This window comes from Antechinus flavipes, chromosome 6, assembly GCF_016432865.1.
Source record: "Antechinus flavipes isolate AdamAnt ecotype Samford, QLD, Australia chromosome 6, AdamAnt_v2, whole genome shotgun sequence".
In the NCBI taxonomy this organism is placed as follows: Eukaryota; Metazoa; Chordata; class Mammalia; order Dasyuromorphia; family Dasyuridae; genus Antechinus; species Antechinus flavipes.
Genome location: NC_067403.1, coordinates 257,647,542 through 257,665,416, shown reverse-complemented (window position 1 = coordinate 257,665,416; position 17,875 = coordinate 257,647,542). Strand labels below are relative to the sequence as shown.

Genomic DNA, 17,875 nt, shown 5'->3' with positions numbered 1-17,875 from the left:
GACAGAAAGGGAGAGAGAGGAAATAAGACAGACCAATAGAGACAGACAGAGAAAGGGAGAGAGAGGAAATAAGGCAGAGAGACAAAGAGAGACAGACAGAGAAAGGGAGAGAGAGGAAATAAGGCAGAGAGACAAAGGGACAGACAGAGAAAGGGAGAGAGAGGAAATAAGGCAGAGAGACAAAGAGAGACAGAGAAAGGGAGAGAGGGGAAATAAAGCAGAGACACAAAGAGAGACAGACAGAGAAAGGGAGAGAGGGGAAATAAGACAGAGAGACAAAGGGACAGACAGAGAAAGGGAGAGAGAGAAAATAAGGCAGAAAGACCAAAGGAAACAGACAGAGAAAGGGAGAGAGAGGAAATAAGACAGAGAGACAAAGAGAGACAGAGAAAGGGAGAGAGAGGAAATAAGACAGAGAGACAAAGAGTTCTTGAAGAAAGAATTGAGAGAATGTCACTTAGAATGGTAAACCTTGCTCCAAAAAACAATTTCCTGGAAAAAAAAAGAGAGAGAGATTTAATAGAAATGAAGGACTGGCATGGACCCACACTTAACACCATATACCAAGATAAGATCAAAATGGGTCTATGACCTAGGCATAAAGAACGAGATTATAAATAAATTAGAGGAACATAGAATAGTTTATCTCTCAGACTTGTGGAGGAGAAAGAAATTTGTGACCAAAGATGAACTAGAGACCATTACTGACCACAAAATAGAAAATTTCGATTACATCAAATTAAAAAGCCTTTGTACAAATAAAACTAATGCAAACAAGATTAGAAGGGAAGCAACAAACTGGGAAAACATTTTCACAGTTAAAGGTTCTGATAAAGGCCTCATTTCCAAAATATATAGAGAACTGACTCAAATTTATAAGAAATCAAGCCATTCTCCAATTGATAAATGGTCAAAGGATATGAACAGACAATTTTCAGAGGATGAAATTGAAACTATTACCACTCATATGAAAGAGTGCTCCAAATCATTATTGATCAGAGAAATGCAAATTAAGACAACTCTGAGATACCACTACACACCTGTCAGATTGGCTAAGATGACAGGAAAAAATAATGATGAATGTTGGAGGGGATGCGGGAAAACTGGGACACTATTGCATTGTTGGTGGAGTTGTGAACGAATCCAACCATTCTGGAGAGCAATCTGGAATTATGCCCAAAAAATTATCAAATTGTGCATACCCTTTGATCCAGCAGTGTTTCTATTGGACTTATATCCCAAAGAAATACTAAAGAAGGGAAAGGGACCTGTATGTGCCAAAATGTTTGCGGCAGCCCTGTCTGTAGTGGCTAGAAACTGGAAAATGAATGGATGCCCATCAATTGGAGAATGGCTGGGTAAATTATGGTATATGAATGTTATGGAATATTATTGTTCTGTAAGAAATGACCAGCAGGATGAATACAGAGAGGACTGGCGAGACTTACATGAACTGATGCTAAGTGAAATGAGCAGAACCAGGAGATCATTATACACTTCGACAACGATATTGTATGAGGACATATTTTGATGGAAGGGGATTTCTTTGACAAAGAGACCTGAGTTTCAATTGATAAATGACGGACAAAAGCAGCTACACCCAAAGAAAGAACACTGGGAAACGAATGTGAACTATCTGCATTTTTGTTTTTCTTCCCGGGTTATTTCTACCTTCTGAATCCAATTCTCCCTATGCAACAAGAGAACTGTTCGGTTCTGCAAACATATATTGTATCTAGGATATACTGCAACATATCCAACATATAAAGGACTGCTTGCCATCTAGGGGAGGGGGTGGAGGGAGGGAGGGAAAAAAAATTGGAACAGAAACGAGTGTCAATATAAAGTAATTATTAAATAAAAATTAAAAAAAAAAGAAAGAAAACTAACAAGAATTAAATTATGAAGACACAAAAATAAATTATTTCAATGAGGAAGAAAAAAAATCTGTCGGGTCAAGAGTTGTATGTGTGGTAAAATGTGGATGCCCATGGAACTCATGAACTAATTTAAATTTATAAAATATAAAAAAAAAATAGAAATGAAGGACTCCCTCCAAAAGCAAGAAATAGTAGAATAAAATTAAAAGATTTTTAATAATAGCTTTTTATTTTCAAAATAAGTGCAAAAACAGCTTTCCACATTCACCCTTACAAAACTCTGTTACAAGTTTTTCTTTCTTCCTTCTCCCTTTCTCCTCTAGACAAGCAATGCAATACATGTTAAACTTGGGTGATTCTTCTATACCGAAAATTAACAGATTTTGAAAAATAGGAGGAAATTGCAAAAAACAAAAAAGCTGAGCTGGAAAACAGGCCAAGTATAGAGAATTTAAGAGCCATTGCACTCCACGAAGAACTCAATTTAAAAAAAAGAAAAGGGCCTGCACACTATTTCAAGCAAGTTTAAATCAAGCCTAGCTTGATTAGAACCAGAGGCCTAAATGAATATAGAATCCACCCACGTGGCAGCTCTAGAGTCTCAGAAACTATGGTCGGGATCGGAGGGGGAAAAGTTTCCTTAATGAAATACAGGATGTTAGGCAAGGAGGAGGAACAAAGTGCAGAGTAGTCTAGAAAGTGAAGATTATTTACCTCCTTGAGAGAAGCTATAAGACAAGGCAATGGTTATAATATTTTAGTTGGTGGAGAGGAAACCATTATCCAATCTCTCATTTCTTCAAGGTGTATGATGGAAGAAACAGGGCCTGAGTGGGTTTAGGTTGGGGTCTGTAAGAAGAAGAAAGAGATGGGAAAAGGGAAAATACATTAATGTAGAAAAGAGGTAAAGGGGAAGAAGACGGACAAATCAGGCACAGAGAGAGAAACTGAGGAGGGAGTGGGCACTGAGAGCGCTGAGCCCTGAGAAAGCTTCCCCACAATAACTCTGAGAGGGGGCAATGATCAGGGGAGAGGCTTCAGGCTCCAGGGTCATTTTGTGCAGATGGGGGGACCCGGGGAAGGAGAGGGAAGGTCAGGGAAAGGCAGGCAAAAATGGGAGAGCCGCAGAATGGAGCTGGTGAAAGGGGGGGATGAGCTTGGGACAGCAGGCAGCAGCCAGGGGGTACAAGGTGTGACCTGCCAGGCTAAGAAGCTTTAAATTATAGAAGTTAGGGAGCCATTGCAGGTATTGGAGCTAGGGAGTGAAAGGGTCAGGTTAGGAAAATGAGTGGGCAGCTTTGAGGAAGGACAGGGATGCCCTTTTCTAGGAAAAGCCTAGAGCAGGCTAGCAGTGTTGAGAGGCTTAAAGGAGATAAAATAATCCTCAAAGGCTGGCCCTGAGTGCTGGGTTCTTGGCATTGGGCAGCTCCTAAGACAGACTCCAGAATGGCCCTCAGGGCTGGGGTCCCCTTCCATCTCTGCAGTAATGGGAGCAGAGTGGGGCAAGGGGGTCACCAGGCAAACACTGTGCACAAACTTTCACTTAACTCCTGAGGCTTTAGAAGGGAGGTGCTGTCCAGCCCAGCTCTGCAGGTTGGATCTTAGTAATATTAATAATCTTACTAATTAATGAATCTTACTACTACTACTACTAATCCAAGTCCAGGGGCAGGAAAGAAGGAAAGGGCTGCGGTACCTGGCAGATTTTTCGTCAGGAAGAGAATTCTTTCCTCCTTAAGGGGCCTGGGCGACACAGAAGGTAAAAGAGAACATCTCACTTACACAACCTGACAAACCCTTTGCAAGCCAAAATGCAGCCCAAGTAAATGAGGGAGTCACCTAGGGTCCCCAAATTGTCACCAAAGCAGTATTGAGAAGTCTTGGATGATCCCTGAGACTGATAGGGAAGGACAAACAAGAGGCAAGCCTCAGATCCTTCCCCCAGAGAGAAGCAAACAGGACCTGGAGGAGCTTCCAAAAGAGAAGAAACTCAAAGAATCAACAACCAGATGAAAGATGCTCGAAAATAAGTGAGTGATGGGAAAAACCTAAGTGAACTCACACATGCACGCCCAAACTGCCAAGGATGACAACAAGGAGAAGCTGTTATGGGAGAGACTGGAGGAAGAGGGAGCTATGGAGACCCTGCTGGCGGCTCCAATAACTGAGAAAAACGTTTAGAATTTGGTGATTTGGTTGCTGCTGCGGTTCAGCTTTTCTAGGCACTTCTGAGTCTTCTTGACTTCATCTGGGGTTTTCTTGGCAGATACTGGAGTGATTTATGATTTCCTTCTGGCGGCCTGGGGCCGGGAGGGGGCGGGCCAGGGGGCTCTGGAGAGGAGCCCCCCTCCCCGCAGGGACGCGGGACGGAACCGTGGAAACTCCCTCCCGCGTGCTGGTCCTGAGCCCCGGGATTCTCCCGTCCCGGGAGGGGGAGGTCCCAGGAGGCGGCTGCCCAGCCCCTCATTGCCCGGGGTCCCCAGGGTGCTGGCCTCGGGTTGCTGGGCCAGGGGTTGAACCCCCACCGTCCCCCCCAGACTGATGCGAGGCCATCCGGAAGCTCCTGGGGGACCAGGGCCAGACCTGGAAGGTGGAAGTTCTGAACCAAAACAGGTGCTAGGCAGCGAAACTGGAGGCGGGGCAGTGGGAGGCAGGGCGCAGGGGGCTGCGCAGGCAGTGGACCCGAGCTCAGCCCCTTGCCCCGCTCTCTGTCCCGCAGGACTTCGGCAGGTATCCCAAGATGACCGACGGAGATTTCACCATTTACCAGAGCAATGCGGTCCTGAAATACCTGGGGCGCCAGCTCAGTAGGCTCCGACCCCAGGGAGCAGGTGGGGGACAGAGCGCTGGGGAGCATTCTGCCCCAGCCCTCCTCCCTGCCTCTGTCCAGCGGCCCCTGTTTCCTAAGTGAGCCCGGGGGCCTTGGTTTTGCAGGCTGATGACAAGGAGGAGTAGGTGAGGGATCTGGCCAAAGAGCTGAAGCTTTTTGAAGACTTGCTGAGACAGAACCAAGGAGGCAAAGCCTTTATTGTGGGGGCCCAGGTGAGGCTCTGAGGGACAAGGTGGGTCTCTAGGGGTCACAGAGCCCTGGAGGAACCGGTGGGGCCCTCGAGGGCAGCTGGGGCTCTGTGAAGGATCTTTGGGATCTGCAGAGCTGGGAGAGCCCAGAGCCCAGACTCCTGCCCCCAGAACAGGGCTGCCTTCCCTCCCTGATCCCCTTGGCCGACCTGCTCTGTGGCCCCCTCTCCCCTGCAGATCTCTTTTGTGGATTACAACCTGCTGGACCTGCTGATGAACCACCAGATCCTGTGTAATGATCGCGTATTTTAAATCAGCCGGAGTCAGGAACTCAGGTTAAGGGAAAAAATCTTCAGTCTTTATTCAAGTGAAGAGGTGAATAAAGATTGCGATAGCAAATATAGGCAAGAAAGATTGCGATAGCAATATGGGCAACTGCGACAGGAAATCAGATAACAGAACAAGTGACAGCTGAGCTCTCCTCCCCTTCCTTTTTCACTCCCCTGCCTCCACCCACTTCCTATACAACACATCAGAACTTGCACAAAGAGTAGGCGGGGGCCATTCTTTCTCCAAGCTTATATGTTAATAGAGTATGGCCCAATTACTATTTAGCCTCATGTGCTTGGGACCTCAGTGCATCAACTCAAGCCTCAGCCCATTATATCTCCCACTTTCTTTTGTTTTTGAACACAGGTGATCATGCCATCCCTGACTCCTCAGGGAGGTCAGAGCCCCCAAGGGGAGGTGATCACGACCCCCCTGACTTCTCAGGAAGGGAGGTGAAAGCACTAAAAAGGAGATAATCACGCCCTCCCTGACATCTCAGGAAGGGAGATGAAAAGCACCAAAGGGAAGTGGGGGTTGCTAGCAGGTTTCTGGGCTCAAGGGTCTTATTACGCACAAACCCATCAGCATGGGAAGTATTACACAAGCACATAGCAACAACGCAGAGGCTATTAGTGATGACTCTCCCCACAGTCAGTGCAGGCTTGATGTGGTGTAACAAACATGAATTATTCACCCAATTAACGGTATAACAAACAATATGAATCAACATTGTGTTGTAAAAGATTGCCAGAAGTCCTAGAAGGAGAGTATGTAAACAGCAGTCACACATACATCTTCTTCAGCAGCCAAGAGATAGTCCAAAACCAATCTATTGTCCATGCTTCACATATCAGGGAATCCAATGATCCCCCCAAGTTTTTGAAGTCTAGCAAAAGTCTTTTTATGTCTTAGGGAATCCAATGATTCCAGCAGATTTTGAAGTCCTGTAACAGTCATATCATTTCTCAGAGAATCCAATGATTCCTGAGCGCTTTCAAGTCTTATGTCTCAAAGAATCCAATGATTCCTGAGGGATTTAAAGTCCTACAACAATCTAATGTCTCAGAGAATCCAATGATTTCTGAGGGTTTTGAAGTCCAATGATTTTCTATGTCCATGAGTCAAACGCCATAACTGCCACACTCTTTCAATGGTGAGCACAATCAGCAACACAGCCACCCGATGTTTCTTGGGTCTTCTCCTTCGTTTCAAGGGTCTGCTCCGTCTCTCTGCGATGAACAAGGCGAATACGGCTCGTTGGCACCCATCTGATTTCTTCTCCACCTGTAGAGATACAAGCAAACCCTCTCCCCCAAGCAGTTAGCCTATCTGGTCCCTTCCATTCACCACTTTCTGGGTCTCTCCACATCACCTGGCGATTATCTAAAGATAGTGGAGCTGCTTGAACTGGACACTGCCCTTCCGGTGGGTTATAAAACCTGTCTGCCGGAGCCAGTGCCGGAGCCAGTCAAAAATGAAGAAATTAATAGTATAAAGAGCTAGATTTAGAGGCTCTCTAGGGTTACCTGTGGCTCCCCCTTTCTTTTGTTTTTGGAGCAGCGTCTTAATGTCTCTGTTTCTCCTCTCTACTATTGCCTGTCCTTGAGGATTAAAGGGTATGCCAGTGGTGTGTAAAATCTTATACTGTGCACAAAAGTGTGCAAAATGTTTGGAGGTGTATGCAGGACCATTGTCTGTTTTTATTGCTTGTGGCACTCCCATAATGGCAAATGCTTGGATAAGGAATTCAGTGACCACTCGGGCTGTCTCTTTTGCTGCTGGTATGGCAAAAGTGAATCCTGAAAAGGTGTCTACCACAACATGGATAAAAGACAGACGACCGAAAGATTTATAATGGGTCACATCCATTTGCCAGATTTCATTGGGTCTCAAACCACGAGGGTTCTTCCCTGGAGACAGTGTAGGAGCGTGGAAAGGAAGGCAAGCTGTACAGCTTTTTACTATGCTCCTAGCTTCCTCTTTTGTAATCCCAAATTGTAAACGCAAAGCTCGAGCAGCCTGATGGTATTTAAAATGGGATTCCTGGGCCTCCTGAAATAAAGGCGTACTGGCTAACATAGTTAAAAGGCTATCTGCCTTTGAGTTCCCATCAAAAATAGGGCCTGGGAGTCCACTATGTGAGTGGACATGCAAGATATAAATCTTACCTGGATGTTTTCTCACTTGCTCCTGAAGTTCCTTAAAGAGCTGATATATATTAGAAGCTGCAAATTTTATTTGGGCTGTGGCAATTCTTTGTACCACACCTACTGAATAGGCTGAATCAGATATATTTATGTTGCCTGGGTAATAAGTGAGAGCTAACATGATCGCATATAATTCGTTCTGCTGAGTGGACTGAAAAGGAGTTCTGACTACTCTCTTTATCGTTAAGTCATGAGAGTATACAGCGCAAATATTGTGTTTGGACGCATCTGTAAAGATAGTTGGTCCTTTAAGAGGAACTTTAGAAACTTTTTCTTCAAGAATCCATCGCCAATTATGTAAAAGTCTAGTTATCTTTAATGGAGAGCCATGTGTAAAATTTGGAGCCATGGCTAATAAAATTTGCCACTCTGGGATGGTCTCACAACACACATTAATTTGTGTATTGGTGTAAAAGGTGTATATCTTATCAGGTCTTGCCCCAGATAATTGTACTGTTCACTTAATGGCCTTTAACAAAATTCTAGCCACAAGCACTGGGTAAGGAGTAAGGCTTTGTTCTGGTTATGCCGGGAGGTTCACCCACTCTATCACACTGTCTCCTTGATGAAGGACTGCTGTGGGTGCCTCTTGTGTGGCAAAAACTGATATTTCCAAGGGTTTTTGAGTGACTCTTTCAACCACATTGGATAAAGCCAGTTCAACTTCTCTCAAAGCCTCTTGAGCTTCTTTTGTAAGCTGGCGTGGTGAATTTAAAGCACTGTCTCCCCTTAAAATATCATATAATGGTTGTAACTGATAGGTAGTCAAGCCTAACACTGGTCGCATCCATTGGATATCTCCTATCAATTTCTGAAAATCATTTAAGGTGTTTAGCTTCTCTGTTCTTAAGGACAGTTTTTGTACTGTAAGCACCTAAGGGTATACTTCATATCCTAAATATTGAAAAGGAGCATGTCTTTGAATTTTCTCTTCAGCTATGTATAATTTGTAGTATCTTAGTGTTTCTATGGTCTTTTGTAGACATGCTTCTAGCATTTGTTCCTCAGGTGCACATCCCAATATATCATCCATATAATGTAATAGTATAACTTTTGGAAATGCTTTTCTAATTGGAGCAAGAGCAGCAGCAACATACATTTGACACATAGTGGGGCTGTTTTTCATTCCCTGTGGCTAAACTGTCCATTCATATCTTTTATAAGGCTCAGCTAAGTTAACGCTGGGCACTGAAAAGGCAAGTCTTTTCATATCCTCCTTATCCAGACGGATAGAATAGAAACAATCCTTAATATCGATGACCCAAAGAGGCCACTCTCTAGGCAATTGAGTAGGAGATGGAAGTCCAGGCTGAAGAGTTCCCATAGTTTCCATCTGTTCATTTACTTTTCTTAAATCAGTGAGCATCCTCCATTTTCCCGATTTCTTTTTTACAACAAACACTGGGGAATTCCAAGGACTTAGAGAAGGTTGTAAATGTCCTTGTTCAAGCTGTTCCTGTACTATATCTAATAAGGCATGAATTTTATCGCTACCTAAGGGCCACTGTTCTATCCACACTGGTGTATCAGTTTTCCATTGGATAGGAACAGGTGAAAGTGTTGGCAGGCCTTCAACAGCAGCCCTACTTAAAAAACCGAAGTACTCATTTTTAATCCTAATTGTTGTAAAACATCTCTTCCCCACAGATTGATGGGGAGTTTTTCAACTATAAAAGGAGTAAAAACTCCTGTTTTGCCTTCAAAAGTCCATCTCATAGGGGCAGCACTAACTTCAGCTGCTATTGATCCTCCTACTCCAGACATGTAGCTGTCTGCTTTAATCTTTGGCCAGTGACCGGGCCAATTGGCACCTCTAATGACTGTACGATCTGCACCTGTGTCTACCAATCCTTCCAATGGTAGGCCATTTATATAGATCGTGAGCATAGGTCGGTCAGCTGTTACAGCTGCTGTCCAGTAAATTCCTGGATTTTGTGGTCTGGAGCCAGAATCTGGGTGACTATCACCAGGTTGCTTATTAGGATTCTGTATGAGTAAACCTGATGCTACTACTTCTCCTGAGTGATAAGTCACACATTGTCTACCTGTATTAGTGACTGGGATATTATCTACACATTCCCCAGTTTCCCACATCAGTGTGTGGATGGACACTGTTTTGTACGTACAAAAAGGAGGTGAAATGGTCAAGCCTACTGTGTCTGGAGGTAAGGGAGCCATAGGCTGGAGAGGAACAGATTTCACCTCTCCAGGGGGTATCTCAGTTGTCCCAGCTGCATACAGCTCTAGTCTCCCCAATTGTAATTCCCTTCTGCCATCAGGTTGCTTCCTGGCTGGTTGACTGTGTAATCCCCTTCTCCCATCATATGGCTTTCTGGCTGATTGGTCATGTCTGGGTACTGGACTTCTAGGCCCTCCCTGGGTGCACCATTGGCTGCCATCATGCCCCAAGTGTTTTTTGCCTTGGGCCCTAGGGCTGGGCCCCTCATCCCGTTTCCCTGAATCTGTCTACATTCTGAGGCCCAATGGAAGCCTCTGTTGCATTTTGGACATGGGGTTTGGGGTCTTGTTCTCCCACCTTGTTTTCCCATTCTATCTCTATACCAACATTGAGCTTTCAGATGCCCTACTTTTCCACACTGAAAGCATCTACGAGTCTCTCTGGAAGTCCCTTGCCAAGAGGGATTCTGTCTTCCCATGTTTGGATTTTGGGAAGTCTGCACCATAGCCTGGGTATAAAAAGCACCTGTGCCCACTGTGGCACAGCGTCTTATGATCTCCTCTAAAGGAGCATCCCTGCGCAGTCCTAGTATAATTCTTCTGCAAACCTCATTAGCATTTTCCTTAGCAAGCTGCCTTATCAAAACGTCTGTTATTGGATTTTCTCCATTTGTTCTTGTGATAGCTGTCTGCAAGCGTCCCACAAAGTCAGCAAAGGGTTCATTTGGCCCTTGTGTTATTTTTGTGAAGGCCCCCCCCTTGTCGTCTTTATTGTGGAGGGAAGCCCACGCTTTGATAGCATTAGCAGCAATTTGCTCATATGCTGCTACAGAATAATTAATTTGTGCTGCGACATTTGCATAAGGACCGACACCTGTAAGTAGGTCATAGGTGATTGCAGCATGAACTCCACTTTGCCCCACGTTGGGCGCCAAATGTAATGACCGTGTATTTAAAATCAGCCGGAGTCAGGAATTCAGGTTGAGGGGAAAATCTTCAATATTTATTGAAGTGAAGAGGTGAATAAAGATTGCGATAGCAAATATAGGCAAGAAAGATTGCGATAGCAAATATAGGCAGTTGCGACAGGAAGGCAGCTAAGAGAGACCGACGCGAGCCGAGCCAACCGTGGAGCCAACCGTGGAGCCAACTGTGGTAATGGCAGTCCCAAAAGTCTCTCCTCCCCTTCCTTTTCCACTCCCCTGCCTCCACCCACCAAAATCGTCATTTCCTATACAACACATCAGGACTTGCACAAAGAGTGAGCGGGGGCCATTCTTTCTCCAAGCTTATATATTAATAGAGCATGGTTCAATTACTATTTAGCCTCATGTGCTTGGGACCTCAGTGCATCAACTCAAGCCTCAGCCCATTACAGTTCTGCATCGTTGTTTTGCACAATGCTCTGCATCGTTGCTGTGTACAATATTCTGCATCGTTGCTGTGTACAATGTTCTGCATCGTTGTTTTGTACAATGCTCTGCATCGTTGTTTTGTACAATGTTCTGCATCGTTGCTGTGTACAATGTTCTGCCTCGTTGCGGTGTACAATGCTTTGCATCCACTCCCGTCCCTCAGCGTCATGTCTTTCTGGGGTTTTCGGAACTCCACCGGTTCATGATTGTAATGGGCTGAGGCTTGAGTTGATGCACTGAGGTCCCAAGCACATGAGGCTAAATAGTAATTGAACCATGCTCTATTAATATATAAGCTTGGAGAAAGAATGGCCCCCGCCCACTCTTTGTGCCAGTCCTGATGTGTTGTATTAGGAAATGACGATTCTGGTGGTGGGTGGAGGCAGGGGAGTGAAAAAGAAAGTGGAGGAGAGCTCAGACCTCTCTCTCTCTTTTCTGTTTGTTTCTCTTCTTCTTTTTGCTTTTTGCTGAGAGAGGTGGGGTTAAGTGACTTTCCCATGGTCATACAACCAGGAATTCTTAAGTGTCTGAGGCTGGATTTGAACTCAGGTCCTCCTGACTTCAGGGCTGGTGCTCTACCCACTGAGCCATCTCCTCCCCTTCTCTTACTGTGTGCCAGGCTTCCGTCACATCCCTGTGCCACAGCTTGTTCAGCCATTCCCAAACGATCCATTTCCAATTCCTCGCCACCACAGAAAGAGCCGCTGTGACATTTTTGTGGATGTGGCTCCTTTTCCCTTTTTTATGATCGCTTTGGATTGTAAACCTAATAAATTGCTGGATCAGAGGTCGCGCCCAGGTTTATAGGCCTTTGCCTGCCCTTCACCTTCAGACTCTTCCCCGGCTTCGTCCCAGACTCTTTAGTTGGCCTCCCCCCCTCCCCACCCGATTCCAATCAGTCGCCAAGTCTTCTCTCCAGTAGTTCTAGACGCAAGTCTCTTCCCATCAGCCCCTCCTGAATTCCCAGCCCCCATCTCCACTGGTTCCTGGATGTCCCACGAGAAACTTCAGCTCAAGAGGAACAAAATGGATTCTCTTCTCTGCCTCCCCTGCCCCAATCCCCTCCCCACCCAGCTACTCAACTTCCCATTTCTGTGGAGGACTCCTGGTCTCCTCTCTTACTCCAGAATACCCCCGAGCCCTCCCCTCCCCTCCCACAGCCATGACCCCCACTCATCACCTTGTACCTCTGGAGCAGCTGTCCGCTGCTCCCCAATATTTCTCCAAACGACTGTGCTCTTCAACTCCTCAGACTCGGGTCTAATGTTGTCATCTCCCCCGTCAAAATTCTGAGATTTCCTGCCCGAGCAGCAGCATATTGTCCAGGCCTCCCTCCTGACCCCAGTCAAACCTGGAAAGCTGGACCATTAGGGGAAAGGGCAGCTGCCCTGAGAACTGCCAAAAAGCCCCGAGGTAATAGGGAAGGGCCCCTCAGGCAGGGACCCAGAGAAGGGAAGGTGGGTGTCTGGATGCGGTCACAGCTGAGCACAGCCACCAGCCTGGTGACATCCCCCAAATGGGATGGGGGATGAAGTCGGGGAGAGCAGCTTCAGACACTTAACTAGCTTGGTGACCTTGAGCCAGTCATCTGACCGTTGTGTACCTGTTTCTTCAGTATCCTAGCACTGTTGAGAAGGTCAAATGAGATATTTATTAAAAAAAAAAAAAAAAAAAGCCTTAGCACAATGTAAGTTCGATAGAAACGCTTATTTCCTTTGTCCTTCTTCCTTTCCCTTGGCAATTTGAGGTCCCTAACACTGTCTTGAAATACTAGAAAGTTCCCTGAATATTAGGATTCTGAACTGTAAAGACTCAGGAAGGGCCCAAGTCTGGAAGTTGAAAGTCAGGAACTAAAGATGACTATGTGGGAAAAAACAACTGAGTATCAAGAATTATGGGAAATACAAATCCACAACTGCAAGCAGAGACTTGTGGACCGAAAATGGACTTTCCACAAGCACTCTAGAAATACCTGGAAGAAGTCAATCAAGAGGTGAAAAACAAGCCACTTTTTATTTTTCTCTCTTTTGTTGCTGTGGAGGCAATTGGGGTTAGCTGATTTGTTTAGGAATCGTTAAAAGGTTTGAGGACAGATTTGAACTCAAGTTTGAACCCAACTCCAAGGGCATCACTCTATCTATAGCCATCTAGCTGCCCCCAAAAGAAGCCCTTTAAAAAATGTCATTAAATAAAATAAAAAATAAATAAAATAAGGTCATAAACTTTTAAAAAGTCATTAAAATTTTTTTTTGAGTTCCAAATTCTTTCCCTCCATCCCCTCCTCTCCCCTCCCCATCGAGAAGGCAACCAATAGGATTTGTGTTATCCGTGTGAAATCATGCAATACATCTTTCCACTTTAGCCTTACTTCAAAAAAGGGAAAAAATTGTATTTGAATTTTCACGCATGAAGGTTATCAGTTCTCTCTGAACGTGCATAACGTTCTTTATCACGAGTCCTTTGGAATTCAAATAAGTTCTTGAAGAAAGAATTGAGAGAATGTCACTTAGAACGGTAAACCTTGCTCCAGAAAACAATTTCCTGGAAAAAAAAAAAAAAGAGAGACTTAATAGAAATGAAGAACTCCCTCCAAAAGCAAGAAATAATAGAATAAAATTAAAAGATTTTTTAATAATAGCTTTTTATTTTCAAAATAAGTGCAAAAACAGCTTTCCACATTCACCCTTACAAAACTCTGTGTTACAAGTTTTTCTTTCTCCCCCCTCTCTCCCCTAGACAAGCAATGCAATACATGTTAAACTTGGGCAATTCTTCCATACCGAAAATTAACAGATTTTGAAAAATAGGAGGAAATTGCAAAAAACAAAAAAAGCTGAGCTGGAAAACAGGCCAAGTATAGGGAATTCAAGAGCCATTGCACTCCACGAAGAACTCAATTTAAAAAAAAAAGAAAAGAGCCTGCACACTATTTCAAGCAAGTTTAAATCAAGCCTAGCTTGATTAGAACCAGAGGCCTAAATAAATAGCGAATCCACGGACGGTCTCCCAAAAGAAATGCAAAAAGAAAAGTCTGAGAAACATCACAGCCAGAATCCAGAGCTTCCTTGTCAAAAACCAAAACAAACCAAACCGAAGCCAAACGTGGCAGCTCTAGAGTCTCAGAAACTATGGTCAGGATCGGAGGGAAAAAAGTTTCCTTAATGAAATACAGGATGTTAGGCAAGGAGGAGGAACAAAGTGCAGAGTAGTCTAGAAAGTGAAGATTATTTACCCCCTTGAGAGAAGCTATAAGACAAGGCAATGGTAATAATATTTTAGTTGGTGGAGAGGAAACCATTATCCAATCTCTCATTTCTTCAAGGTGTATGATGGAAGAAACAGGGCCTGAGTGGGTTTAGGTTGGGGTCTGTAAGAAGAAGAAAGAGAAGGAAAAAGGGAAAATACATTCATGTAGAAAAGAGGGAAAGGGGAAGAAGATGGACAAATCAGGCACAGGGAGAAAAACTGAGGAGGGAGCGGGCACTGAGAGCTCTGGGCTTCCCCTCAATGACTCTAAGAGGGGGCAATGAGCAGGGGGGAGGCTTCGGGCTCCAGGGCCATTTTGTGCAGATGGGGGGACCCTGGGAAGGAGAGGGAAGGTCAGGGAAAGGCAGGCAAAAATGGGAGAGCCCCGGAATGGAGCTGGTGAAGGGGGGGGGGAGCTTGGGACAGCAGGCAGCAGCCAGGGGGCACGAGGCCTGAGGTGCCAGGCTAGGAAGCCTTAATTTGTAGAAGTTAGGGAGCCATCGAAGGTGTTGGAGCTAGGGAGTGACAGGGTCAGGTCTGGGCCTTAGGAAAGTGAGTGGCAGCCGTGAGGAAGCACCGGGGATGCCCCCTTTTCTAGGAAGGGCCTAGAACTGGTTAGCAAGACCCCTCCTCAGAAGGCTGACCCTGGGTGCGGGTTCTTGGCATTGGGCAGCTCACAGCCCCGACTCCAGAACGGCCCTCAGGGCGGGGTCCCCCGCGTCTCTGCGGCCCCGGGGCCGACCAGAGGGAGGAGGGAGCCCGGGATGTAGCTGCCCTGGGGGCGATGGGAATGGGGAGGGGAAGGAGAAGGGAGAGAGTTTTCAGGGAAGCAGTGGGGGAGGGAGCAGGTGCCGGAAAGGGGGAGGAGAGATCGCGGGGGAAGGGGGGGGGATTTGGGGGGCGCATGGAATCGCGGGTGGGGTGAGCACTGAGCCTGTGGGGGAGCCGGGGGCGGGGCCGGGGCGGGATTCGGGTTATAAAGCTGAGCGCAGAACCCGGGGCCGCCACCTGCTCTCCTGCCAGCCCGTGGGCCGCTATCTCTGAAGAGTAAGCCTGGGACTGTCCCGGGGCGGGGGGGCCGCCCGGAGCCGGGGGATGGGTTCGGGGGGAGCGGCTGCAGGGGGCGCGGGCCCCTGACCTCGCTCTGTTCTCTCCTAGTGCCTCCCTACACCATCACCTACTTCGCTGTCCGAGGTAACTGGCGGCCCGGGGCCGGGAGGGGCCGGGGCAGGGGGCTCTGGAGAGGAGCCCCCCTCCCCGCAGGGACGCGGAGGGAACCGTGGAAGCCCCTCCTCCCATGCGGCTCCTGGGCCCCGGGTTCTCCCGTCCCGGGAGGGGGAGGTCCCAGGAGGCGGCTGCCCGGGGTCCCCGGGGTGCCGGCCAGGGGCTGAACCCCCACCGTCCCCCCCAGGCCGATGCGAGGCCATCCGGATGCTCCTGGCGGACCAGGGCCACACCTGGAGGAAGGAAGTTCTGAACCAAGACAAGTGTCAGGCGGGGGAACTGAAGAGCAGCTGTGTGAGTGACCACGCCGGGGGAGGAGGGGGCGCGGGGGGGCGGGGCAGTGGGGGCGGGGCGCGGGGGGCTGCGCGGGCAGTGCCGGCCGGACACGTGCCCAGCCCCTTGCCCCGCTCTCTGCCCCGCAGGACTGCAGGTATCCCAAGTTGACCGACGGAGACTTCACCGTTTACCAGAGCAACGCCATCCTGAGATACCTGGCGCGCCAGTTCGGTAGGGCCCAGCCCGGGGACCCCCCCTTCCCCTCCCGGGGGCTCAATCCTGGCTCAGAAAGGCCGGAAAACAGGGAAGAGGAAGACAAGGTCCCTGCCCAGAGGAAAGTCCCTTTCCCTTCAATTCAGCTAGCATCTATTAAGTGCCAGCTGTATACAAGCACGTTGTCGGCTATAGGGTCTGAAGGAAGAAATGGGTCAGGGAGCTTATGTGGGGAAGGGAAGAGGGTGGGAGATAGTTAAACGACAAACACCAAGTGGATTTCCCATCACTGCTGAGGTCCAGGGCCCAGGGGGGCTTTCTGCCCCGGGCCCCTGACCAAGGGCTCCTCAGCTCTGCCTCTGGGAACACTCCCCTCCCTTGGAGGCCCTGAGCAGCCCAGGAGGGGCCCAGAGCTTCTGCCAAGGCTGGAGGGGGGCCCGGGCTCCAGGTGGGCCAATGTGGCTGGAAGGAGGAGACCCCAGGGAGAAGGTGCTTCCCCTAGGCAGTGACATAGGAGCTGAGCAGAGCCCTGGAGGGTGGGGGATGGGAGGGAAGGTTCCTGCACCCTTTTACGCCCTGCCCCCCTGCTCAGGGCTGTACGGGAAGGATGATCAAGAAGCTACACTCTTGGATGTCACCAATGAGGATGTGGAGGACCTGCGGCGCAAGTACCTGAACTTGATCTACTTCCATTATGTGAGTGACAGGAGGCCTGGGGGGCTGGGCAGAGAGCGACCCCAGACTCAGGAAGCCCTAGTTCGGGTCCAAGCTGCCTCGAGTGATGCTTGTTGCTCCCTGGGGCCCCTCCAGGCCCTGGGTGGGTGGGGGACCTTCTCCTGCCTGTCCCATTTAGTTGTGTCCCCTGGGATTTATTGTCCAAGAGTTTTCTCCCATTCTTTCTCCCAGCAGCCCTGAGAGGGGGGTGTCCATGTGGTCTCCATCTTACAGTGGGGTAAACTGAGGTTGGGAGATTTTGTGAGGCAGCAGACAGACTCAGGTCTCCTCCACCCCTCCTTGCAATGGCCTTGGAGCAGGGGCAGGTCTGCAGGGAAGGGAAGGGGCTGGCACTCAGGAAGGCGAGGAGAGGCCGGAAAGAAATCTGGGAAGTGGGACCCGGGCATGGGCCACGGCTCCCACTTGTTCCTCTCCGCCCTTGTTCCCTAAGCGAGCCCGGGGGCCTTGGTTTTGCAGGATGATGGCAAGGAGGAGTACGTGAGGGATCTGCCCAACAAGCTGAAGCTTTTTGAAGACTTGCTGAGAAACAACCAAGGAGGCAAAGGCTTTATTGTGGGCGACCAGGTGGGTCTCTGGGGGACCGGGTGAGGCTCTGGGGGACCAGGTGGGTCTCTGGGGACCGGGTGAGGCTCTGGGGGTCACAGAGCCGTGGAGGAACCGGTGGGGCCCTCGAGGACAGCCGGGGCTCTGTGAGGGACCTTTGGGATGTAGCTGTCAGACCTGGGAGAGCCCAGAGCCCAGACTCCTGCCCCCAGAACAGGGCTGCCCTCCCTCCCTGCTCCCCTTGGCCGACCTGCTCTGTGGCCCCCTCTCCCCCCCAGATCTCTTTTGTGGATTACAACCTGCTGGACCTGCTGCGGATCCACCAGACTCTGGCCCCCGGCTGCCTGGACGCCTTCCCCTTGCTCTTTGCTTATGTAGACCGGCTCTCCTCCCGATACAAGCTCAAGACCTACCTGAGCTCCTCCCAGCACAGTGATCTCCCCATCAACTGCAATGGCAAAGAGTGAGGGCTCCCCTGGCTCTCCTCCCGATACAAGCTCAGGGCCCACCTGAGCTCCCCGCAGCACGCTAATGTCCCCATCAACCGCAATGGCAAACGGTGAGGGCTCCCCTGTGACCTCAGCTTGCAATAAAGGCTTTCCAGCAAACA

The 17,875-nt window shown here is 48.3% G+C and overlaps 1 protein-coding gene across 1 annotated transcript; it reads left to right on the top strand.

Moving 5' to 3' along the window:
* The first annotated feature begins 15,260 nt into the window (after window positions 1-15,260).
* LOC127539724 (glutathione S-transferase P-like) lies at window positions 15,261-17,875 on the top strand. The gene is made up of 7 exons (XM_051964025.1): window positions 15,261-15,321; window positions 15,433-15,468; window positions 15,686-15,792; window positions 15,921-16,005; window positions 16,580-16,683; window positions 17,179-17,286; window positions 17,544-17,875. Coding segments are annotated over exons 1-7 (630 nt in total). The 5' UTR covers window positions 15,261-15,320; the 3' UTR covers window positions 17,733-17,875.